We start from the raw sequence: 26,164 nt of genomic DNA on the forward strand, positions 1-26,164 counted from the left end.
GAAAAAACTTTGCTTTCTCAGGTGGCAGGTAACCATTGTTTCTTTGGGCTTTTGCGCTAAGCTGACCCTGACAGTGGTCAGGGGTGATGGCTTGACTCTCAGGGCAAGCCCTGGACCCGGACTAAGAAGATCTGGGCATGTCTGTGTCACGGAAGAGGTGGTCCAGAGTGGCTCTCACTGGCTGGGTGGCCTTGGCCAAGTAAGTCTCCCTCTCTGAGCCTGGTTCTTCGTCTGTCAAATGGGACCATGGACAGCGCACAGGGAGGGGGTGAAAGTTGATCTTGTCCCCTTTCACAGTGGGACAGTGTGGAGCTGTCCCTTTAACGCGGGAGGAGGGGCCAAGACCACAGGAAGTTGGGGGAAGCTGGGAAGAGCTGGTGCCCAGGCAGGCTGGTGGGCTGCTGGCTGGAGCCAAGCTGGGTCTGGGGACTGCTAGGCAGTCAGGTAAGAGGGCCTGGGGCCAAGTGGTGCCTCTAGGGATCTGTGTGCATGTGTGAATGTGAGTGTAGGGCCGTCTGGAAGCTTCTGGGGCAAGGTTCAGGATGAGCGGACAGAAAGTGAAGGTTATGGGTGCAAAACCTTCCCAGGAACAGTGATTTAACTCAGGGTGCTCTGTGGTCTGTGCCCTGGAGAAGAAGGCTGGGTGCTAAGGACTCTGATGGCTGGGCAGCAGGTCCCGCTTGCCACAGGGGCAGGACTGGGCACTCTGCTGTTCTGCCCAATTTTTTGTGTCCGAGAGATCCCCAAGGAGCCAACATTGATGCAATCATATGAAGGTTTATTCGACAAGCTTAAGCTTGGGCCCAAGTATACCCGACACAGCGGAATAGGGACTTGGACCCTGAACCAGATTACATTCAGAGTTTTTTTTTTTTTTTTTTTTTTTGTTAGTTAAAGATTTTATTTATTTATTTGACAGAGAGAAATCACAAGTAGGCAGAGAGGCAGGCAGAGAGAGAGAGAGGAGGAAGCAGGCTCCCTGCTGAGCAGAGAGCCCGATGCGGGACTCGATCCCAGGACCCTGAGATCATGACCTGAGCCAAAGGCAGCGGCTTAACCACTGAGCCACCCAGGCGCCCACATTCAGAGTTTTTAAAGGCAGAGTAGGGGTGGACCTGGCAGCGGGTGAGGACATAGGGGATTAGGGATGATGCCAGTCTCTAAGGAATTTTGGAAGCAAGGTCTCTAGGACCTTGAGGGGCTAGCTATTGTTGGGAAAAAAGTTATTTATTACCAGTAATAAAAGTCTTCTCGTGAGACCCTTTAGATGTATATCAGTGGGTCATATGCTTGGGAATGATTGTTGACACTATCTTGGAGGTTTAGAGATAAAGTTTCCTCAAGGAATTGTTAAAGTAGACTTACAGGATCCTGGTTGGACCTGTTGGAGTAGGGGGTCGGTCAGGCCAGGATTGTCCTTAGCAAAACCTCAAGGTGAGGGCAGGTGAGTCCCCAGGGGAGAGCCACTCTGTCTGTTTCAAGGGCTTGTCAGTAGGTAAGGAATTTTAATGATTTTCTTCTGCCTCTGTTTCCCCACATCATTCCCCCCTGAACAATGTTGACCCTTAAATCTTTAAGGTTGTTGAAGGTGGAAGGTATCTTCTGTAACTTCTTCCTGCTGAATAGGGGGGTAGAGTTGACCCTACCTACTTGGGTCAACACTGGTCAGTTGGGGAGTGTGTAGGGGAGTTAGGAAAGACGGAGGCAGCTGAGTCCAGGAGAGAATGCTCAGGTGATCTTCCCAGGTGGAAAGGATCCTCTGTGGAAGTTAGGACAGCAAAGGAGTTGAAGTCCGGTGAGGAGACACTGGAGAAAATAGCAAAACATGATTAGCGTAACAAAAAGAAAATGAAGCTCAAATAAGTTTTTTTTTTTGCTATTTGACAAAAAACCCCTTTTCCAGTCCAGGAGTTTAAATCAATCTTTAAAGGAGAGAGGGACGGCTTAAAATGCTCACTTGAGTAGGTCAGAACCCAGGAAATATTTTGTGATAATCTGGAACGTCAAGATGGCTGCACTTAGGCCAGGGCTGGACTCGACGCGGGTACAGCCGTGTTTTCTTGGCCTCCACATTTCCCCCTCTCAGAGGAACCTAAGGTAGGACCCAATCATGGGTCCAAGCTGGCCTCAGTAACAAAGTCCAGTGGTTGGTATTGCTGTCTGAGTACCATGAGTTGAACTGCACCGACTCCGTCTTTGACAAAAGTAACTAATCTATTGATAATGCAGGGCCCGAAGGTAAGGAGAGGGAGAGGACAATGAGGGGTCCGGTTAGGGTGGACAGCAAGGCAGTTAACCATGGGGAATGACTGAACCGTGATTCAAACCCACCTGGCTGCTCTTCCCGTTCCCGTTTGCATCCAGCCAAACCTTGTCTGACTTTTGCCAAAGATTCTCGGACGATTCCTGAGTGGTCCGTGAAGAAGCAACATTCCTCGTTTAAGGCAGCGCATCACCCCCCTTGTTGTAAGAAGATTAAATCGAGTCCTCTCCTGTTTTGAAGGACAAAGAGGTTAGGGAGCCTTGGAGGTGGGAAATAGAGGTCTCTATCTGTTCTGTGTCCAGATCCATGGCTGCCCTGAGACGGTTATAGTGGGAGTTCTGTATGGCTAGTGAAGCAATATCTGTCCCTGCACCTGCTAATCCCGTTCCCAACAGCGTGGCGATGGTGATAGCCAAGATGGGCTCTCTTCTATCCTGTCTGTGGGTATCTGCATCGAACCACAGAAGTACCTGCTCGGGTGTCTGGGTGGCTCAGTGGTTAAGCCGCTGCCTTCGGCTCAGGTCATGATCCCAGGGTCCTGAGATTGAGCCCCGCATCGGGCTCTCTGCTCAGCGGGGAGCCTGCTTCCTCCTCTCTCTCTGCCCGCCTCTCTGTCTACTTGTGATCTCTCTCTGTCAAGTAAATAAATAAAATCTTAAAAAAAAAAAGAAGTACCTGCTCATCTGAGTGGTAGATAATTTTAGGAAGTAGCTGAACTAACACACAGAAACCCTTTGTCTGATTTAGAATCTGACCATGAAGACAGGGGGTAAGGCCTGTAGAGCATGCCCTCCAACCGTCTTGAGGAGGTAGGTGGTAGTCTAAGTTAGATATAGGTCTTGTCTCATTACATAGGGACCGGTATTGGGGTGAGGGGGAGCCTATACAGAGTCCCTGACCCGACACTGATTGTAAAGTGAGTCCTTGAGTCTTTTGATGCCATCTACGGGCATTAAGGTGGGAGATTATGTTGTACTGACCCAACATCGCGATTCCCTCATAGAAGGGAGGCTGGATGTCATAGCAGAGCCAGCAAGATTGTGTAAGATTGGGCTTGGTTGCATTGAGGAACCTGTAAGCTTGGAGCATCAGGTCCCAAAGTGGGTGCTGAGAGGGGCTGAGGAAGGGGAGGATCTTGCGGGAAGGAGGCAGAGACAGGAGTGATGGTGTCTGCGTCAGGGGTGTTATTGGACGCAGACGGCGTGGTAGGTACAGGGGAGGGTGCTGGGGAGTTAGCAGTTGTCCGAGGTTTGGGCGGAGGAGGTGCTAGTGCAGGGTTTGAGCCTAGGTTAACCTGATTATTCTGGGCTGAGAGTCTCAAGATGAATAGTTTTCCCAAGTCCTGGGAACTGAGTCTTACTACGTCATAGATTCTTAAGCCCCAAGTAAGTCCTACCTGCCATCTTGTATCTAGTTTTCTGGGCTCTGTGAATTTTAGGGTGATCAGATTATTGGTTTCAGAGCTCTGTGATGTGCGGTTTCTTTTAAGAGTAATTAAATCATCTTTGTTGGGAGCCGCCCACCAAATTTCGCCAGTGGAGACACAGCTCCAGCTGGCACAGTAAAAGTGGGAGGGGCCCCCACACTGCCTTGCCTGGTTTTCTGTAAGGTGTCCCGGGCAAACATAAAAATGTCATTTGTATAGTTGGCTTCTTAATCCGTGGAGATGGGTGTCCCCCAAGTAGTTTTGTTAGATCAAGAGTAAGGTCAGGGAACCAAGCCTGTGGTGGGGCAATTTTTGAGAGGGAATATACAACCTCTGCATTAGAAACACTTGTTACCTGTCATGTTAGGTTAAGTGGTTGGTGGGATTGGCCCTGGCGTGAGGGGGACATGGCATAAGCAACATTAGTGGGGGAAGTGAGAACGGCGCAGTCTTAGCTTTAAGGGATTGTCCTTGTCGGGCTCACATTTCCATTCTGGAACAAAGTCCTTGAGAACAGCGTGTGGGTCAGCTGGCCGGATGTGGGTGTAGTGGACGCAGGGAGTAATCCCACCGACCTTGAGAGCGGTGGGAGTGGTCAGGATCACGATGCAGGGTCCCTTCCAGCGCGGTTGGAGTGTCTGGTGTTGGTGTCTCCGAATGTACACCCAGTCACTCGGTCGATATCGATGAGGGTCCGGGGGTGGCCCAGTCTCGTAGAGGGCCCTCAGCTTTGGCCACACCTGTTCATGGGTTTGTTGTAACATTTGGAGGGAGAAAGGGAGTTGGTGATCATCAAACTCAGCAAGCACCTTGGGTTTAAATTAGGAATAATAGGTGAGGGACTACCGAACATGATCTCATAGGGGGTAAGTCCCATCTTATATGGGGAGTTTCGTACCCTATATAGGGCGAAGGGGAGGAGAGTCACCCAATCCCCGCCAGTCTCCAGGGCTAATTTACTTAAGGTCTCCTTTAATGTTCTGTTTATCCTCTCTACCTGTCCTGAGCTCTGGGGCCTGTATGCACAGTGTAATTTCCAATCTGCCCCAAGTACTAGTGCCCACTCCCTATGTTACCTTAGAGACGAAGCCTGGTCCATCGTCTGATCCAATCTTAATGGGAAAACCAGACCTCGGTAAGATGTCTTCCAGCAGTTTCTTGGTCACGGTCTGTGCGGTTTCATGTTTGGTGGGAAATGCCTCTGTCCATCCTGAAAAAGTATCTACAAACACTAGTAAATACCTGTACCCATATTTTCCAGGTTTTCCCTCAGTGAAGTCTACTTCCCAGCAGGCTCCCGGGCGGTCCCCCCGGGTGCCCAGGTTAGATCCATGGGCGGTGGCATTAGTTAATTGCATTGTGGCAATTTGCCACAATGTTCGATCTTTGATCGGGAGTCTTTGATGGTGATCTTTGCATGTCCCACCAGGTCTTCCATTTTTTTGTTCCCATGTGGGTGCTCCTATGCATTTTGGATAGGACTCGCCATCCCAGTTCCTCTGGTAGGATTATGCTGCTATCGGCAGCTCTCCACCAGCCATGTAGCATTGCGTCATGGGCAGACGCTTAATCCACTGTAAGTCTGCGTCAGTGTAGTTGGGGTCATCTGGCAAGCTCGGTGCTCCCGGATCAGGCAGTGTGGTCACTAAGACATGGTCCACTGAAAGAGCTGCCTCTTTTGCCTTTAAGTTGGCCAGCCTGTTTCCCCTGGCCACTAGCGTGTCTGCTTTATCGTCTCCTTATTGTTTTTTAGTTTTTTTTTTTTAAAGATTTTATTTATTTATTTGACAGGCAGAGAGGCAGGCAGAGAGAGAGAGAGAGAGGAGGGAGCAGGCTCCCTGCTGAGCAGAGAGCCCGATGCGGGACTCGATCCCAGGACCCTGAGATCATGACCTGAGCTGAAGGCAGCGGCTTAACCCACTGAGCCACCCAGGCGCCCGCGTGTCTGCTTTTTGATGTCCTGGTCAATGGATAATGTCCAGTGCCTTAGGCAGCCAGAGGGCCCTTAGGAGCTCAAGGATTTCTGCCTTGTTTTTAATAGTCTTTCCTTCTGCTGTTAAGAGCCCTCTTTCTCTATAAACGGCTCCGTGGATGTGGGCCGTGGCAAAGGCATACCTGCTATCAGTATAGACGTTTATCCGCTTGCCTGCTTGCATTGTTAGCACCTTGGTTAGCGCAATCAGTTCTGCACGTTGGGCAGATGTACCAGCCGCTAACGGTTCTGCGCAGACAGTCTCTGTCTCTGCGGTCATAGTGGCCCCCGCATACCTGATTCTTTCCCGGACAGAGCTACTGCCGTCTCTACACCAGGTGTTACCTGCATTCGGCAGCGGTCGGTCCTGGAGATCAGCTCTGACTCCATGCACCGGAGCCAGGATTTCTTGGCGGTCATGAAGAGGGGGTTCCCAGTCAGGGTTAGGGAGCAGTGTCTCTGGGTTTAAGGCTGTTGGCGCCTGGAACAGAATTCTGGTAGGGTTCAAAAGCAAGCCCTAGTCATGGGTCAAGCGGGCATTGTTGATCCATCATTCTGGGGTTTTTGTTCAATGGCATGTGGGGTAGTGACGTCTAGTTCCTGCCCCATAGCCAGCTCATCAGCATCTTCAACCATGGTGGCCACTGCAGCAATAATTTTTAAGCATGGAGGCCATCCAGCAGCCATGGCATCTAAATTCTTTGAGAGGTCGGCCATCGGCCTCTTCCAGGGGCCTATATACTGAATATATACTATATACTATATAGTATATATATATATACTATGTATATATAGTATATATAGTATATATAGTATATACTATATATACTATATACTCCCTTCACCACCCCTTCCTTTTTATCCACATAAAGGTGGAAGCGCTTAGTCAGATCAGGCCGCCCAAGTGCCGGGGCCAAAAGCAGGGTTTGTTTAAGGTCATTGAAGGCTGTGTTCATGGCCTCAGTCCACACAAAGTCCTGTCTTTGCTTTGTGGCCTCGTAGAGGGGCTTAGCGATTTCAGCAAAACCAGGGATCCACAACCGGTAGAACCCAGCCGACCCCAAGAATTCACGCACCTGGCAGATGTTTCGAGGCTGCAGGATCCTCATGACGGTCTCCTTCCGTGCATCCGTTAACCACCTTTGTCCGTCTCTCAGGCTGTACCCCAGGTAGCTCACCTCCATTCTGCAGATCTGGGCCTTCTTAGCTGAAGCCCGGTATCCCAGAGTTGCTCTCATTTGGAGCAAATCCTTGGTGCTTTGTAGGCATGTTTCCTGATCCTCTGCTGCCAACAGGATATCATCTACATATTGTAATAGAGTCAGATTAGGGTGCTCGGCATGGAACTCACCTAAGTCCTCGTGTAGTGCCTTGTCGGGGATGGTGGGCGAATTTTTGAATCCTTGCGGTAGTCGAGTCCAGGTGAGTTGGCCATTGATGCCCTTGTCCGGGTCCGCCCATTCAAAGCGAAGAGGTCTTGGCTCTTTGAAGCCAAGGGTAAGCTGAAAAAGGCATCCTTTAGGTCTAGCACTGTGTACCAAGTCTTGTCTGGGGGCAAGGTGGAGAGGAGAGTGTAGGGGTTTGGGACCATAGGGTGCATGTCCATCACCTGTCGGCTGACTTCCCTCAAGTCCTGGACCGGTCTATAATCATTAGAGTGTGGCTTTCGCACCGGCAGCAGGGGAGCGTTCCATGCCGACTGACAAGGCCGCAGTATGCCCGAGTCTAGCAGTCGCCGGATGTGTGGGGTGATCCCTGTCCGAGCTGTGAGAGGCATGGGGTACTGGCGGACCCTGACTGGATCTGCTCCTGGCTTTAGTTCCACGTATATCACCGGCTGATGTTGGGTCAGTCCCATTCCCCCGGTTTCTGCCCACGCTTGGGGAAACACCTGCAACCCGTGGTCAATGTCAGTCATTGGTGCTGGGGGCATTTGGTGAAGACGATATTCGTCCTCCAGGTTCATGACAAGCACCTGGATCGGGTGCCCCTCTTTATCCAGAACCTTTGCCCCTTTAGGGTGGAAACTAATTGGGCTTCCATCTTGGTAAGTAGGTCCCGGCCTAACAAGGGGTAGGGGCACTCAGGGAGGACCATGAAGGACTAGGATACCCGGCCCACGCCGAGATCCACTGTTCTTTGGGTCCTCCACGGATATTGTTGAGTGCCTGTGGCCCCCTGTACCCATGAGGTTCTATTTGTCAACTTTCCTTGAGGTTGTAGCAAGACAGAGTGCTGTGCCCCGGTGTCTACTAGGAATTTAATTGGTTGCCCCTCCACTTTAAAGGTTACCCCGGGCTCGGGGAGGGGTGCTGAACCCCGACCCCCTAGTTGTCTAAATCTTTGACCTCCAGGATAGTAGCAGAGGCCTTTGGTTTTTTTTTTTTTTTTTAAGATTTTTTTAATTTATTTGACAGAGAGAGATCACAAGTAGGCAGAGAGGCAGGCAGAGAGAGAGAGAGGAGGAAGCAGGCTCCCCGCTGAGCAGAGAGCCCGATGCGGGGCTCGATCCCAGGACCCTGAGACCATGACCTGAGCCGAAAGCAGAGGCTTTAACCCACTGAGCCACCCAGGCGCCCCGGCCTTTGGTTTTTTGTTGGGGCAATCTTTTACCCAGTGGTCTTCTTCCTTGCAATACACAATTATTCAGTTTGGGGCGTTCTCGACGGGGGCCATGCTCCTTACCTGCTCCTGAACCCAACGTCTTGAGACGTCTCTGTTTTTCACGTGGGTCTTCCGCGGTCGTGGCCACTAGGATCTTAGCTAGGTTCTGGGTCTGGCGGTCACTTATCTTAGCCTGTTGTTCCTCCAGGCTCTCTCTCTCTGTTATTGTAGACTCTTTCTGCCACCACAACAGAGCCTGTAGGCTCTTTTCTCCTAGTCTTTCTACCCTCTGCAATTTCCTTTTAATGTCCAGAGCGGCTTACTTAACAAAAGCCGTAACAATGGCAGCTCTGGTTTTTGTGGCCTCTGGATTCATAGGGGTGTACTGTCAGAACGCCTCTATGATCCTTTCTAGAAAAGCCGCCAGACTTTCATCTTTACCCTGTCTTACATCATATACCTTGGCCAGATTGGTGGGCTTGCATGCTGCAACCTTAAGACCTGCCCCTAGAGTCTGGTGGTAGACCCAGGGCCTCTCCTTACCTTCTGCCGAGTTGTAGACCCGAGTGGGGCGAGACAAGGGGAAAGCTGCATTTATGAGATCGGGGTTCTGAGTTGGCTGTCTGTCGTCACCCAGGATGGCCTTTCGGGCTTCCACCTGGATTCGCTCTCTTTCCTCAGTGGTAAAAAGAACCTGTAAGAGCAGCTGGCAGTCATCCCAGGTGGGCTGATGGGTGAAAAGAATAGTATCCAAAAAACCACTCAGATCTTTTGGGTTATCAGAGAACTTTGCATGTTGGGTTCTCCAGTTGTATAGATCACTAGTAGAGAATGGCCAATATAACATTGGCTGTCCCCCCGTTTCATCGGGGGGTCCCATGGCGCGGAGGGGAAGGACAGTGGAATCGGCCGGTCCCAAGTTTGGGGTTGGGGCTGCCCTATGGGTCCATCTATGTGTCTCTGCTGCCAGCCCATCCATGGGGGCCCCTCCATCTGGGAGGGGGCGTGGCACTCCCTCAGCAGCCCCTGATGCTTCTGCTGGAGGGGCAGACGGGAGTGGGGCGAGGGGACCTGGTAGGGTGCTGGGAAAATCAGGTCCTCTGTGGGAGTGCCCTGAAGGACTGGGGAAAGCGGAGTCTTTGGTTCGGACTCTGTTTTCTTGTCAGACTTAGGAGTTGGGTTCCGCAGGGCTAGGATCTCAGATGTAGGTCCTGCTTTGGGAGGGAGAAAAGGTTTAAGCCAGGAGGGAGGATTCTCGATCATGTCCTGCCAGACCAGGATATAAGGTACTTGGTCAGGGTGGCCGTGTGGTTTTTCTCTGAAGATGACAGCCTTAACCCGTAAGATAATGGGCAGTTGAAAAGTTCCCTCCCGGGGCCATCCAGCAGTAAAAGCTGGCCACTCAGACATGCAGAAAGTCTGAAACTTTCCCTTTCGTATGTCTGTGCTCCGGTTACGAGCTCTCTCCCTGACATCCGAGAAGTGGTAATCATCAGAGACAGAGGGGTCGTCTGTGTCTGTCCCATCACGCCCTCAGCCCACAGCAAGACAAATACACTTATGACAGTTAGCAAGAACACACTCACACAAACGATCCAGCACGGCTGCGAAGACAAAACTGTAAGTAAGTTAAGGGAGGATCTGACCGCAATGGCAGCGGATTCTCCCCCCAGAGGAGGACTTCGTCCTCCAGGCGGGGGCAAGGGACATCTCCCAAGACCCCCGGTTGACGGCCCGCCAGCCAGCGCGTCTGCTGAAGCCAATGTCGACCCAGATACTGCTTGGAATTCCTACAGGTAAAAATGCAGACTGGAGCTCCCAGAAAGTATGCGCGCAAACAGGAAAACAAGTGCACTCACCAGCAGGTGCAGGACCCTCCGGGGCGGGGTCCTGGGGGTCTCTCAAATCGCGGTGGGACCTCCACATGTTGTGCCCAGGTTTTCGTGCCCGAGAGACCACCAAGGAGCCAACACCGATGCAATCATACGAGGGTTTATTCGACAAGTTTAAGCTTGGGCCCAAGTATACCCGATACAGCGGAATAGGAACTTGGACCCCGAACCAGATTACAGTCAGAGTTTTTAGAGGCAGAGTAGGGGTGGACTTGGCTGTTGGTGAGGACAAAGGGGATTAGGGATGATGTCAGTCTCTAAGGAATTTTGGAAGCAAGGTCTCTAGGACCTTGAGGGGCTAGCTATTGTTGGGAGAAAGGTTATTTATTACCAGTAATAAAAATCTTCTTGTGAGACTCTTTAGATGTATATCAGTGGGTCATATGCTTGGGAATGATTGTTGACACTATCTTGGAGGTTTAGAGATAAAGTTTCCTCAAGGAATTGTTAAAGTAGACTTACAGGATCCTGGTTGGACCTGTTGGAGTAGGGGGTCAGTCAGGCCAGGATTGTCCTTAGCATAACCTCAAGGTGAGGGCAGGTGAGTCTCCAGGGGAGAGCCACTCTGTCTGTTTCAAGGGCTTGTCAGTAGGTAAGGAATTTTAATGATTTTCTTCTGCCTCAGTTTCCCATATCACTGCCAGTGCTGTTAGTGTCACCCAGGTGATCTCTGGAAAAGCCTGAGGGACAAAGAGGAAGAAACAGTAGATGGTCCTTGGGCCCAATTCATAGAGGCAGCAGGAGAGGCCCAGTGAGGAAAGGTGACTTGGCCAAGGTCATGCTTGCTGGGACCTGAACCCAAGCCCCAGACTTCCCACTGTACTGCTCCACAATAGGGAGGGCCCAGGGCTCCCACCTCAGCCCCAGTGGTGGCCACATGCTGTGAGAGCCATGTGTCCCTAGGCCACGGTCTCATCTCAGCCCTTGACCTCAGTCTGGGAGGCCTGGGCCCTTATGGGCATCTGGGCTTGATGAGGCTGTAGGAAGTTTGGGGGCTTGTTCATTTGACAAGCTTGCTGTTTTCCTGTGGGCCTTTAGTGTAACCCAGAGGGCTGGGAGAACCTGGGGGTTGATCCAGGGGCATTTGGCTCCTAAGGATGACTGGCAATTAAGAGGAAATGCTCATACCTTTAACCACCACTACCATCACCATCACCAGCAGCAGCAGCAGCTCATAGATAAAGTGTGGCATCGTGTTAAGAGCACAGATGCCAAAGTGCACTGCCTAAGTTTGAATCCTGGTCATGCCACTTTCAGCCGTGTGACCTCGGACAGGTTACTTAACCTGTCTGGGCCTCAGCGTCATTATCTATAAAATGGAGCTAATAAGTGAACCTATCTCCAGGTTGTCGTAATGATTATACAAGATGGTATACGAGGTCCTTGGCACCGTGCCTTGCCAGCAGTAGGTCCCACACAACTGTTAGCTATTGTTATATGTCAGGCATAGAGTTGATGCCTTCACGATATGGCCTCATGGTGTCTGCATGGTGATTCTGTGATGCCCAAACTCTTCTAGTTTGTTGTATGATTAAGTCATTCTCATTTATCAGTTTTAATGGTCATTTCCTGCCGTTCCTGTTCTATCCACAAGTGTCCTAGTTCTCCTCTTTAAGACTCCCTGTATGTGTGCTTTCCTTAGTAGTTTTCACCATTTTTGGTTATGTTGTTTGTCTATACAGTTATTTGTCGAATGCTGATCTCCCCATCAGCTCCAAGAGGAGATGTCTGTCTTGCTCACCTTGGTATCCTCAGTTCCTAGGTCAGGGCCTACACCTCGTGGGTGCCCTGTAGACATGCGGGAGAAAGGGTAAGCGTGCCTGCATGGCTAGAAGGCTCCAAAGAGATGGTGCCTCTAGAGGACTCCGCTGATGTCTGACATAGAATAGAGCAGAAGGGATGTTGGCACAGAGAAGTGGAGACTCTTGTTTGGGTCACACAGCTAGAAATACAGAGCTGGTTTCTAACTTTGGTCCCTGATTGACCCCCTAAGCCCAGAGCCGAGGTGAGACCCAGGCTGAGGTATGCTGACTCTGAGTGACCCACTGATCTCTCTCCCTTAGTGCCATGTCCAGTGTCCTGACGCAATGGGGGGAGGAGGGGTGGCTTAGACTCTGCCGGGCCCAGGAAACCTCAGGGCTATTTCCGCCAGGGCCCTGGGGTCCAATCCAGAGACAGGAGATCTGGAACCCTCTGGTGGGCATAGCCAGGACTAAGAAAAGGTGAGCAAGAAGCTTGGGCCCTGGAGGGTGAGGGAGGCTGCAGCGCTCCTCCTACTGGCCAGTAGTGGAACTGCAGGGCGTGGCTCCATGCTTTTTCTGCCCCAGAGAAAAAAGATGGGTTGCATTAGCTTCTTGAAAAAACCCTTCTATTCCCCTCACTTCCCATTTCCTCCCTTTTTGTTTCTTGATTTTTCCCAGGGGGTCATTCACTAACTGTGCCTTTGCTTCAAACCTCCCGACGGTTTCCCCTTGCAAGCGTAATTAGGATAACATCCCAGCTCCTGACCGCTAGAAGGTTCCCCGAGGGCCTGCCCACCTCTCTTTGCTCGCCTCCTGTGCCCAATCTCTTCTCCCTGCACTGGCAATGGCCCGAGTTCATTTCTCCCTCAAGGTGCCTCCAATGCTCTTTCCTCTGCAGGAATGCTTTTCCCTGGGCTCCCTGCTGTCACTCCTCTGGAACATTCCCCTTGGAGAACTTGCAGATGAAAAGAGAATTCAAAGCCCTCTCGGCCAACCTGATACTCTCAGATCCGATTTCCATCCTGATCCAAATTGTTAGAAACCCCAAACACTAACTGCAAAACCAACCATGTGTCCCATTTAACGAGATGATCGGAACGGTGAGCGATTACCAGATATTGGATGATATTGGGAGATGATTATTAATAGTTTTAGATGTGATAATGATATTGTGGTGACTTTTTTTTTTTAAATTAGCATCACTGAGATACGATTTCTATAAAATAAAATTAGCCTGGGTGGCTCAGTGGGTTAAGTATCTGATTCTTGATTTCAGCTCAGGTCATGATCTCAGGGTGGTGAGATGGAGGTCCCCGTTGGGCTCCACGCTGGGTGTGGAGCCTGCTTAAGATTCTCTCTCTCTCTCCCTCTCCCACAACCCCTTCCCCATGCTCACTCTTACTCTCTTAAAAAAAAATTAGTTCACTTTGAATAAGAATTCAACAAGTTTACACGAATGTTTACAGTTGTGAAACCATATGGTTATATTGTTTAAAAAGTTCTTTGCTTTGGGGGCGCGGGGTGGCTCAGTGGGTTAAGCCTCTGTCTTCAGCTCAGGTCATGGTCTCAGGGTCCTGGGATCAAGTCCCACTTCAGGCTCTCTGCTCAGCGGGGAGCCTGCTCCCCCCCACCCCTGCCTGCCTCTCTGCCTGCTTGTGATTTTTCTCTCTGTCAAATAAATAAATAAAATCTTTTAAAAAAATAAACTAAAAAGTTCTTTGCTTTTAGAGATCCATGCTGAAGTATTTACAGATGAAGTAGTATAGGAAGAAAATCTAGTGAGAATAAAGGAGGGAAAAAGCATTGTACAGGGACGGGGGTGGGCACAGGTGGGGATGGAACAAAGCAGGCCACGAGCACTTGCCTGAGCCGAGTGATGGGTTACACCAGAGGCTCCTTAGAGAGTTCTCGATATTTTGCTGTGTTTAAATGCTCCATAATTCAAGTTTTGAAAAAGTTTTTCTCTCTTGAGAGACCCTTTCTGACCATGTTTGCTAATACACTGCTTCCCACCCCCATCACCCCTGCTTGAAATTGTGTGATTCTGTCTCCCCAACTAGAATGTGAGCTCTGGCAAAGCAGGGGCTGCCTCCGACTTGTGCGCCCCAAAAACATGGACCTACCTGGCACATAGTAGGTGCTCAGTAAAGGTTTTTTTTTTTGCATGCATGTATGCATGAATGAATGAAGAATGAATGAATGAATTTTCCCACGCTCATTCATTCATCACCAAGTATTGGCCATGTTCTACACCCCCAGCCCTGTGGGCAGCCATAGTTACAGAATGAAAGGGTCCCTAGTCCAAGCCTTTTTGTCCAGATGGGGAAACTGAGGCCTGGGGAGGAGCAGATACTTGCCTGGAGTCTCACAACTTGGTAGCCAGATAAGGCTAAGGAGCCCAGCTGAGGCTCTTCTCCTTCACCCCTGTGCCCCAGGGAAGGGGACTCTTGCTGGAGCTGCCCAGGCTATGGCCTTCATGATCTCCTGCAGGCCTCCCAGTGGTTGCTGGAATGGAGAACTCTCTGACAGGCTGCACTATGCCTGAGCACTTCCACACAGTTACTCCTCTGCTGGAGAGCTGGGCGCTTTCCCAGGTGGCAGGCACGACTGTCTTCCTCAAGTGTGAGAATGTGCAGCCGTCTGGCTCCTTCAAGATCCGAGGCATTGGGCATTTCTGCCAGGAGGTAAGGTATTGGCAGGAGGGGAGGAGTGAGAGGGTTCAGGAAAGAGGAGCGGGGAGATGGATGCTGACTGGCTAGGGGTGAGGGCAGGAGGGGAGAAGTAAAGTTGTATGGGGCTGGATGAGGGGCGAGGAGTGTTGGGGTGGGCTGGGAAGGGACTGACTCCATCCCATACAGGCTCTATGACATTTGCCTGGGTCAGTCCTCAACCCCATTCCTTCTCTTCCCAGGTGGCCAAGAAGGGATGCAGACACCTGGTGTGCTCCTCAGGTGACCCTCAGGGCGGGTCCTCAGGGCTGCGTTGGGGGGAGGAAGAGCTGGCTAGAGCTGCAGTAAATGTCCAGGTTTCAACCCCCTCAAGATGGCCACTTCATGTGTCTTCTTTAAGCCCTCTTCCCATATTCAGGACTCATATCCGAAGTGACAGAAACCCATTCCATACATGTTTAAGATACAGGCCCCAAGAACTGGAAATTCTTGGGATAAGTGGCTTTCAGGTATAGCTGGATCCAGGAGCTCTCCTTTGTATCTCTTTTCCCTTGACTTGTCTTTTTTCTATACTAGCTTTATTTTCTTTTTTTTTTTTTTTTTAAGATTTTATTTGTTTATTTGACAGACAGAGATTACACGTAGACAGAGAGGCAGGCAGAGAGAGAGGGAAGCAGGCTCCCTGCTGAGCAGAGAGCCCGATGCGGGACTCGATCCCAGGACCCCGGGATCATGACCTGAGCCGAAGGCAGCGGCTTAACCCACTGAGCCACCCAGGCACCCTATACTAGCTTTATTTTCATACAGACTTCATAGCAGCAAGATGGCCATCAGGAATTCTGGGCCTGCCTCCTATCATCCTGTCAGCTCTAGTGAACAGGAAGCAACCCCTTCTTACTGGTTTTCCTCAATCCATCATTTGGTCTTTTTCACCTAGCTTGGCTTATGTACTCAGCCCTGAACCAATCATGGGTTAGGGGCTTGAGTTCTCTGATTGAGTCCATCTAGATCACATACCCACCTCTGGGACCAGAAAGAGAACTCAAAAGTTGGGGCATACAAGTGCTGGGAAGGAGTGACCCACAAAGGGAAATGGAGGGGAAAGAAGATGGTGTGTTGACAGGCTAAAACAATGGCACCCCCTTCTGTTGCTTCCACAGGGGGCAATGCAGGCATTGCGGCTGCTTATGCTGCTCGGAAGCTGGGCATCCCTGCCACCATTGTGCTCCCTGAGGGCACCTCCCTGCAGGTGGTGAGGAGGCTGCAGGGGGAGGGAGCTGAGGTGCAGCTGACTGGAAAGGTAAGGACCCCAGGAAGGAGAAGCCAGCTGGGGTGGGCTCTTCTCTTTACCCCCACCTCAACCCTAGGAGAGGGTAGCTCCCTGCTTTTTTCTTTCCTTTTTTAATGAGCAATGCCCTGAGCCCAGTCTTCTGGCTGAGCTGAGAGGTGGGAGCAAGGCATATTGTACATGGAAGCCTGGGACCTCCTGCCTCTACCTACCTTGAGAAGACTTCATCGGCATGAACCCAGGAGAAACAGGAAGCTAAGGGACCAGGAGTGTGTTCGTCTCCTTATAACCTCATTGACACTTGGTATTATTCATTTAAAAATGTTTGCCATTTGATGAGACAAAGAGTATAAAGAAAGGTGATGGTGGCATCATTTCTCATTCTGAGACCACCCCAATAATGAAAGGTGCCCATCACCAGGGATTGCGCTGATTCATCTTGTTGCCACAGAAACAGAAATGCAAACATGTAATCCTTCTACCTTCCTAGAAGGAAGGAAAACATTTCCCTGGAAAAGAGATTTTTTTTTAAACCATTAAAATTAAAACTAAAAGCTGGTCTGCAAATACTTAGTGTCCAGCTTCCTTCCTTGCTTTCTCCCTTCTTCTCTTTCTTCATCTATTCAACTGTCCTCCCGTCCATCACCCTCTCTCCCGTTCATCTGTCCATCTATCTGTTCATCCATTCACCCATTTATCCACTCATCCATCCATCTGTCCATCTATTCATCCATCCATCCATCCATCCATCCATCCATCCATCCATCCATCTGTCCATCCATCTGTCCATCTATCCATCCATCCATCCATCCATCTGTCCATCCATCCATCCATCCATCCATCCATCCATCCATCCATTTGTCCATCCATCTGTCCATCTATCCATCCATCCATCCATCTGTCCATCCATCTGTCCATCCATCCATCCATCCATCTGTCCAACATCCATCCATCCATCCATCCATCCATCCCCCCAACACCTTTCTCCCTCCTTCCCTTCCTTCCTTCCTTCCAAGTCATACTATGTGTCTGTACTAGGTTAGAGCTAGGGATATAGAGATAGTAAGACGTTGTCTCTACTCTCATGAAGCTCAGGTGTTGTTGGGGAGACACACAGATAACCAGATGGTGATAAGAGACTGCAGTAAGTGTTGTGATGGGAAGAGCCGGCCCTGACGAAGAACAGAGAAAACATAATGTTTTAATCAGCTATTGCTGCTAGATTGTGCTGCATAACAAACATCCCCCAGATATCAGCGGCTTATGAGAAACCCGATCTCTCTTGCTTGTGGGCTTGTGAGTGGGCCAGGGTGGCTCTGTGCCAGGCTGCAGGCAGGATTAAGGTTTGCATACATGTCCCCCACATCCCTCTGGACTGGTGGCCCCCTCGGACGTGTTCTTCTCCAAGTGAATGGCAGGAGGAGTGGGAAGGAAGGCCCTTTTGAGGCTGTGGCTCAGAACGGCTACACTGACACTTCTGCCACATGCCACTGGCCAAAGCAAGTCACACAGCTGGGACCTACATCAGTGTAGGTGAGGAAATGGACTCTGGCCCCTGGTGGGAGGAACAGCAGTCACCTGACAAAAGGCGTGGACGTGTGATTCTAATGGAGGGAGGGGGAAGAGAACTGGGCAGTGGTCCTGTGCCTCAGACCTGGGGAGGTGATCCAGGAAAGGCTCCCCAAGAAGGGTCCCCTGTGTTATCTTGAAAGGGAAATACAAGTCCTCCCATTGGGGAGAGGGTCATGGGCAGAGGAAGGAGCCTGGAAAGGCCTGGAATGGGAGTGAGCCTGGTGCACTCCACTTGCTGTGGCCTGGCCCCTGGGGGAAGGGGTGACAGGTGAGGCTGGAGAGGGGGAGGGGAACAGTCCCCTTGGCCGACAGGGTGGCTCGTAGGTGAGGCTGGCATAGGGCAATGGGGAGCCATGGCTGGAGTCTGAGCAGGAGAGGGGCACGGTGGGCCCTCATTCTGACTGCTCTTGGGCCGTGGACAGGAGGCAGGAAGCTCTTGAGTGGCACTAAGGGCTGCATAGTTCTGGGTCTCATGTTTGTTTCAATAACTCTAGAGAATGAGGCCCATCTCTTTGGTTCGACGTCTCTGTGGAGTCTCTGTGGACAGAGACTATCTCTTTGTCTTCTCTGTGTCCCCTGGTACAGGCTGGGCCCAGCATGGGTGTTGCTGGCGGCCAGAGGATGGGCGAAGGTGACCTCCGGCCCTTTTGTCACCCTCTGTCCCTTGGAGGAGGGGCTGTTATTTGTCACTTAGCTTCTGCTGGGGTTGGCCAGAGCGGGGGCCCCTCCGAAGTCCTGTCTTAGTTTGGGGTCCCCAGAAGCAGACCCTGAGACGAGGAATGGGGTGCATGTAGTTTATTTGCAAGGTGATTACAGAGATTGTGAGGACATAGAAATGAGACAGGGAAGGGAAGAAAGCTTACAGTGGTGTGTCCGGGAGTCATCTCTGTGGGCAACTGGGGTTCAGTCCCCACTTGGGGCTCCCATGGAGGACACACACAGGGAGGGTCAGAGGGCCTGCCCCTCGGCACTGAAGTCTATCCTGCCCACTGCCCCGCAGAATCCCCTGGCCAGAAAATACCCTGCAAGTGACCTCTGCGCTGGGCTGCCAGGGACATGGACTTCTGCCACAGATGCCAAGCCCACGAGAAAAGTGCACCCACCTTTGATGTGGTCCACGTAGGTCTGTCGAGACCCAGGCTGCCTCTGGCTGCTTGAACTCAATTGGCAGGTCATCCACTGGGCAATCGCTGGTTTTCATGGACACCATCTGTAGGGGCCAAGTTGCTATTTGGGGCTCTGATTTCAGGGGGCTTCTCACCTATTGGCTGGTTAGAAGCAGAAAAACTGCTTAGCTGGCCTTGGAGCTCACCCTCCCCTACCACTGCAGGCCAGCCTGTTGGGATTGCGGAAAGCACGTGACATCTACTTACCCGACTGGAAGCCTCCGACTTTGACTGAGGAGGCTGCCGGGCCCACCCCAGCTCTGGTCTCACCCTTGGGGTTCTCCCCAGCCCATCAGACCCTGGGGCCAGGCAGGAGACCTCAGGCTCTGCTCCAGCCTCCACAGCAGTCCGATTCCTGGGGCTCCTGAGGCCCTCGCTTCTCTTAAGGTCTGGGATGAGGCCAGTCTGAAGGCGCAAGAGTTGGCCAAGAGGGATGGTTGGGTGAACGTCCCTCCGTTTGACCACCCCCTGATCTGGTAAGTTTGTTGCCCCTCCCCCATGGAGCTCAGGGCCCAGACCCTCCTTGAGTTGGGGTCCTTCCATTGGACAGAAGGGAAAACTGAGGCCTAGAGAGGAGTAGAGGCTCAGAAGGCAGGCACACTGGGGTTCAGACCCTGCTTCTGCCACTTGAGAGTTGTGACTCTACAAAGTACCTCTCCTCCCCAGGCCTCAGTTTCCACATGTGTACAGTGGAAATGGCAATAGTCAATCCTACTTATTCAGTGTGCTTTGGGACGCATTTATCCATTTGATCCTCCCCAGAGCCCTTGACGTGGGAGTTTGATGTCCATTCCACAGGCACAGAGTGCTCAAGGAACTTGCCCAAGATCACACAGCTAGTAAATGGCCAAGACATCAAATCCCAGGCCCAGAACTTGCTGGATGTCAATTGATAAGCTTGTCCCCTCTTAACACACACACTAACGCTGCGTCTTTCCAAGATCATGGAGGGGATTAAATGGGATAATGTCTGAGAACATGGCTGGGAGGTGGGGGGAGGGGAAAGAATGAGTGAATGAATACATTGAATGGATGAATGCTGAGCAAGCTAAGGGTTGCAGGGTCTCTGCTCCCCTTGCTGTGGATGGGGATTGGGGTGGTGATGAGGAGAGTTTGTGTATACGTCAGCCTTTGGGAATGGGGGCCTTTCTCACTCTGCTTTCTCCTCCCCCAGGGAAGGCCATGCCAGCCTGGTGCGAGAGCTGAAGGCAGCACTGGGAAGCCCACCGGGGGCCCTGGTGCTGGCAGTAGGGGGTGGAGGGCTCCTGGCTGGGGTGTCAGCTGGCCTGATAGAAGTGGGCTGGCAGCATGTGCCCATCATCGCTGTGGAGACCCAAGGGGCCCACTGTTTCAATGCAGCCATCAAGGCAGGCAGGCTAGTCACACTGCCAGAGATCACCAGGTAGGCATGGGCTAGGGGCATGTGTGGGGGCTGGGGGTGGGAGTGTTGCTGTCTTACCAGTACCCAAGAGACTCAAGTTCACCCTAGGACTCCAACCACAGTAATGTCAGAAGGCAATGCCAAAAATGTAGATGAAAGATATGATTCATTGAAGTTTCAGTAATGGATAAAAAAATTTCATGGGTCTGTATCATTACAAAGGCAGTTTACGTGTTTTGCAGGTAAGTGAGAAAATGTAGGCAAGCCATAAGCAACAGAAAACAAAATGGCGCCTTCCATTCCACCCTCCAAAGATGAACAATGGGTTACGTTTTCCCAGTCTTTGTTTTCCCCTTATGCACGCATAGTTACATACAAGTGAAACGAGCCTGGCACATAGTAGGTGCTCAACAGATGTTTGTGAAGTGAATGAATGAATCGATCATATATTTTTAAGTTGGGATCGTATCCTTCTTAAACTCTATTTTTCTAGTTCATGTGATCTATCATGAACACGGTTTCATTTTTTTACCTACAATATCATGAGAGAACTTTTTCCTTGTTACTTTCTGTAACCGATTTTAATTCAACGGAGAAAAAGTTCGTATGAACCAACTAACTAACTAATAGAGAGTGGCCAGCCTCCAGACCCTGTGTCATCTTAACATCCTTCGTTGTCATCACCCCAACCACCCGCACGGATGCTGTGTTAGTTTCCCAAGGTTGCCATAAAGATGACCACAGACTAGATGGCTTAAAAGAACAGAAATTCTTTCATAGCCCTGGAAGCTAAACGTGTGGCATCAAGGAACTAGCAGGGCCACACTCCCTCGGAAGGCCCTAGGGTCTCCTTCAGCTTCTGCCTCTGTCTTCATAAGACCTTCTTCTCTGTGTGTCTGTCCTTTGCTTGGAAGGGCACCCGTCATTGAATTTAGGGTCCAGTTTAATCCAGCGTGACGTTATCTTCTAATTCCATCTGCAAAGAACCTAGTTCCAAATTAGATCATATTCTGAGGTTCTGTATGGTCGTGGATTTGGGGAGAGACACCACTCAACCCTCTACAGATACCAGCACTGCCCCTATTTTATTAAACACCCATTACGTGCTGGAACTTTCCATATCGTGGTGTAAGATAGCAAGGTGGCTGAAATCAGAACAGTCTATTAAGTCATCTCTATTAAGCACCTATTGTATACAAGGTTCTGGCTGGACAGTTAGAGAAACAGTCTTTGCTTCAAGGAGAATTCTGTCTGGACATACGAATCTCCTTAATGTCTTTCTGGCACCGTTTCCACTCCTATCTGACGCCATTCACCCTCCAGTGTCTCCATGCTGCCTTTCCCTGAAAATTATTTGTGCCTCGAACCCTGGGGTCTTTCCTGTCCCTCGCACTGGAAATACCAGTCCCTCCTACATTGATGAAATGCTCCAGGGCTCAGCTGGGCAATTGCTTCTCATAGGCCCAGCTCATAGGCCCCGAAGACCTTCTGCGTCACTCCTCAGCTGTGAAAGAGCTTGTAGATGGGCAGGTTTGGGCCCCTAGTTGGGAAGGAGGGGGCTTGAGCATGGGGACTGGCTATTCAGCTCTGAGTCCCTCGTACCTCCCTCAGAGCCCGGCCCAGTGGAGCACTCAGGGAAGTTCGTGGATTTGCCATTTTTGTAAGGATACCGCTCTCCAGCCTGGGGCTCTGACCGGACTCACCTGACAGTCACCTTGCTGGGAGTTCTGTCCACTCTCCCACTGGACTCCAGCTCCTGTCCGGCCCTTGTCCCCACCCCGGGGCAGCAGTGCTCCCCTGGATGGCTGTCACAGCCCTCTTCCATCCCTGGGCTCTACTTGGAGCTTTATTGAGATAGACTTCATGTTTCATGTAACCCGTTCTCTTAGAGGGTAGAGTTCAGTGATTTTAAGTATATTCAGAGTTGTGCCTCCATCACCAAAATCCCTTTTAGAACATTTTCCTTTTTTTTTTTTTTTAAGATTTTATTTATTCATTTGTCAGAGAGAGATCACAAGTAGGCAGAGAGAGAGGGGGGAAGCAGGCTCTCTGCCTAGCAGAGACCCTGATGCGGGACTCAATCCCAGGACCCTGGGATCATGACCTGAGCCAAAGGCAGAGGCTCAACCCACTGAGCCACCCAGGCGCCCCCCTTTTAGAACATTTTCATCACCTGTCCCCAAGTCCCTCCTCCCCTCCAACCCCCGGCGATTGCTCCACTGCCTGTCCCTAAGGACTCGCCTGTTGGGGACATTTCCATTTGGAGGAAGTCATACAATACGTGGCCTTTTGTGTCTGGCTTCTCTCACTCAGCCTCACGTCTCTCGGCTTCATCCGTGTTGTCGCCCTCACTTCATTCCATTTTATGGCCAAATACTACTCCCCCGGGTGGCCGGACCCCATCTTGCCTATCCCTCCCTCAGCGGCTGCACTGTCTGGGTTTCGGGCTACGGGGAGTCGTGCTGCTGCTCGTAGGGACCTTTGCGTGTGGACGAACATGTCCGTTTCTCTGGGCTGCGTCCCTACACGTGGTATTGCTGAGCGTCCTGTTGCCCCGAGTCCTTGGTCTCCTGGCAGGTCAGGGCGTCCTTCCTCTGCTGCTGACCTCCGGGACCCTTCACCCCCCACCCCCTGCTTGCATAAGGGGTGCCTTCCCCAGGCTCTCAGGCCCAGATCCACACTCCTCTCAGCCCCACTCCAGCCGCTGGCCTGTCTTCCCGCCCCTTGGCTGGGTCATACTCCTTCCTGCCACCAACCTCTGCTCACACTGCGTCCTCTGCCCAGAATGTTCCTGCCCCTCCCCTTCCCTCCTTTCGGCTGGGAACTCTCACCCCAGGGAGATGGCCCCACACCTCTGTTTCAGGGAGGGGCCCTCCTGGCGGTCTCCCTCTGTTTATCTACTTAATTCTCTTTCCCCTCCCAGACTTTGTTCTTACGTATTTATTTATAAGCGAGGTTTCTAGTCAACCGAAAATGTCATACTCATCTTGGTCCTTACCAGGTAGCCATCCGGGAAGCTCCGCATCCTGCTGTCTCACCAGCAGGAGTGGAGTCGCCAGCTGTCACCACACGAGGGGACGACCGTGTTATTGACTCTTCCCTGGGCTGGACTTTCCATCCCTGTGGCTTATTAATTTTATAACTGGAAGTTTGTTCCTCTTCATCGTCTTTATCGGTTTCGCCCAGCTCTGTCCCCCCCCCCCCCCCCCCCCGGCCCCAGCCCTCTCCCTTTGGTGACCACTAATGACGGGTCTGTAGTTGGGTCCATTTCTCTCTGGCTGTTTTTGTTGACTTTGCTCTTAGTGACCGCGCTGGTGATAGCCACCACCAGCCCTTCCGAAACCTTACTGTGCATCAGGCTCTCTTCTACGCATTCAGACCATTTGAAACTCCACCCCCACGGCACTCTCGTGAACAAGGGACAGTCGTCACCTCCATTTTCAGACTTAGGAAGCTGACAATCGGGGAGGTGCAGTGACCTTCACAAGGTCCCCCTGCTAGTACGGGGCTCAGGTTTGAAATCGGGCAGCCTGGCTCCTGAGTTCTGAGCTCTGGGCCTCTCGGGGCTCAGGGCCAGTTCTGATGGGCTCTCCAAGGGCTCTGCCGGGCCTGAAACACTGCTCGGCTTGGGAAGGAACCAGCAGGTGGGCCATCCCAAGCACAGAGATAAACAGCATGGACGCTGGAGCCAGACTGCCTGGATTTCAATCCCCACTGCTACGTTCAAACTCGCTGTGTGTGCTTGAGCTACTTCCCTAACCTCCCTGAGCCTCTCAGTTTCCTCCCTTGGAAAACGGAGCTCATACATTTCTAACTCCAAAGGGGGATTACGAGGATTAAGAGAGGAAACACATGCATCTATCACCTGGTGGATAGTCAATAAATACTAGTTATCGTATAGACATGATAAGTAGCTATGAATGAATAAGGTACAACCTAGTCCGTTTCCATGCTTGGATTTCTGGGGTCTGTGCAAGGATGGCCACAATCGTGGTTACAGAGTTGGAGGGAGTGGTGTGCTTTTGTTGGTCCCTCACGGGGCGCCCAATTTGGGGGCCACTGCCTCGGCGCCAGTGCTCTGCTGGGCTTTTGCAAGGCTGAGCCCCCAGTCCGTTGCAGGATGGGAAGGGGGCCTGAGGCTTAGAGGGCTGGGTCCGTGAGGGCAGAGGCCCAAGGAGTCCCCAGCTCTGCCCCACACCCCGGCCCTCCCTGCCCCGCCTGCCCTCTCCCACAGCGTGGCCAAGAGCCTGGGTGCTAAGACCGTGGCCACGAGGGCCCTGGCGTGCACGCAGGAGCTAGACATCATCTCCGAGGTGGTGGAGGACGGCCAGGCTGTGAGTGCTGTGCAGCAGTTCCTAGGTGAGTGAGACTTGCCCTCCCTCCCCAGGCTCGGGGACCTCCGAAGACCCTGGGTCTCTGGGTATTCTGTCTTGTCTGTATGCTCCGTGCCTACCGCAGGGCTGGGTGCACACCAGTTATGTGACAAGTGCATGCTGAGCCTGTGGAAGGGTAGGGCCAGAGGCCACGGTGCTGCCTCTAGCCTCCGGACATTTGTATGTGCTCTGCTGCCTGCTGGCCACGCCCCCACCCGCACCCCGGGCCCCGTTCCCTGCCGATTTCACGTGACTTGGGGCTACTCAGTCAAAATGGCGCCTCCTCCGATCTTCCACTCTCATCCTGCCTGGGCTGGAGACTCCCCATGGCCTCTGTTTATGGCTGCCTGGTTGTTATTCATCTACAGTGCTAGATGCAAGCCCCGTGGGGGTGAGGCTGGGCGTGTCCTCTTTACTGGGGTGACCCCAGGGCCTTCCTAGCATAGGGCCTGGCAGAGAGTGGGTGCTCCATAAATATTTGTCGAATGAATGGGTGAATGTGTGAGTGAATGGAAAGGTAGATAATGGGTGGATGGATGGATGGATGGATGGGTGTATGGATGGACACATTGATTAATGGACACATTGATGGATGGACAGACAGACAGTCAAGTGATGGATAGGGGATGGATGGATGAATGCATGGATGGATGGACGGACGGATGGATGGATGGATGGACACACTGATTGATGGATACACTAATGGATGGACAGACAGACAGTCAAATAATGGATGGGGATGATGGATGAGTGGATGGATAGAGAGATGGATATGTTGATTGATGGATACACTGATGGATGGACAGACAGACAGTCAAATGATGGATAAAGGAATGGATGGATGGATAGATAGATGAAAGGTGGATGGATGGAGGGATGGGTGGTCAGATTGATGGATGGAGAGAGGGTCAGGCAGATGATGGATTGTGAGCTGGCTGGCTGGCTGGCTGGCTTCGTGGATTTGCGGTGCCCAGAGCCTACCGAGCACTAAAGGCTTCTTCTTCCCTTTCTCTCTTCTCATGCACTCCGTTCCCCTGCTCCGGGCAGATGATGAGCGCATGTTGGTGGAGCCTGCCTGCGGGGCCCCTCTGGCTGTCATCTACTCAGGCCACCTGGGGAGGCTCCAGGCCGAGGGCCACCTGCGCCCATCCCTGGCCTCGGTCGTGGTCATTGTGTGTGGAGGCAACAACATCGATAGCGGAGCGTTGCAGGCTCTGAAAGCCCAGGTGGGTCAGAGCTGACGGTTCCTCATCCGGGATGCACACCCCCATAGCAGGCTGAGGGGCCTCTCTGCTCATGGACGGCCATGGAAGCTGCTCCGTGCTTCCGTGCCAGCTGCCTCCTGCAGGAAGCCCTCCTGAAATGCTTCCCTTGGCTCCCCTGCAGACCTAGTCAATAAACACTCCGAGATGAATTTGTGACTCCAGCTGGTCCCATCTTTCTGGCTCCGCGAGCTCACAGAAGGCCCCCAGCAACCTTGAGGCTGGCCCTGCTTGAAGGGACTCTTCCTCACACAGCTGGGACCAGAAAGCCCAGGATTCAAACCTTGGAGCTCTGAGACAGTCCAGTTGTGCTGAACTCCTGGCAGGGCTTCCCTCACCTGAGGGACCTGCCCAGGAGGAGAGGGGGTCATTCTGCGCAGCTGTACTGAGACCCAGGTGCGCAAGGACAGTAACACCTGGCTTTCTCTAGTGCTTTGTATGTGCTGGAAACTCCTCTAAGACCTTTCCACTCATCGCCTTCTGTAATGTTCGGAAAGGCACCATGAAGCAGAAACCATTATATCATCCCTCTTCTAAAGATGGGGAGACTGAGG

At 51.8% G+C, this 26,164-nt stretch overlaps 1 protein-coding gene across 1 annotated transcript; it reads left to right on the forward strand.

Annotated features, from left to right (window-relative positions):
- Positions 1-359: 359 nt before the first annotated feature.
- SDSL (serine dehydratase like) lies at positions 360-25,762 on the forward strand. Its single transcript, XM_059408497.1, has 8 exons — positions 360-444; positions 14,390-14,583; positions 14,811-14,850; positions 15,729-15,868; positions 18,982-19,070; positions 19,769-19,996; positions 24,210-24,334; positions 25,396-25,762. Exons 2-8 carry the CDS (start codon positions 14,410-14,412, stop codon positions 25,587-25,589), a joined length of 990 nt encoding a protein of 329 aa, XP_059264480.1. The 5' UTR covers positions 360-444; positions 14,390-14,409; the 3' UTR covers positions 25,590-25,762.
- The last annotated feature ends 402 nt before the right edge of the window (positions 25,763-26,164 follow it).

Source organism: Mustela nigripes, chromosome 8 (assembly GCF_022355385.1).
Source record: "Mustela nigripes isolate SB6536 chromosome 8, MUSNIG.SB6536, whole genome shotgun sequence".
Lineage (NCBI taxonomy): Eukaryota > Metazoa > Chordata > Mammalia > Carnivora > Mustelidae > Mustela > Mustela nigripes.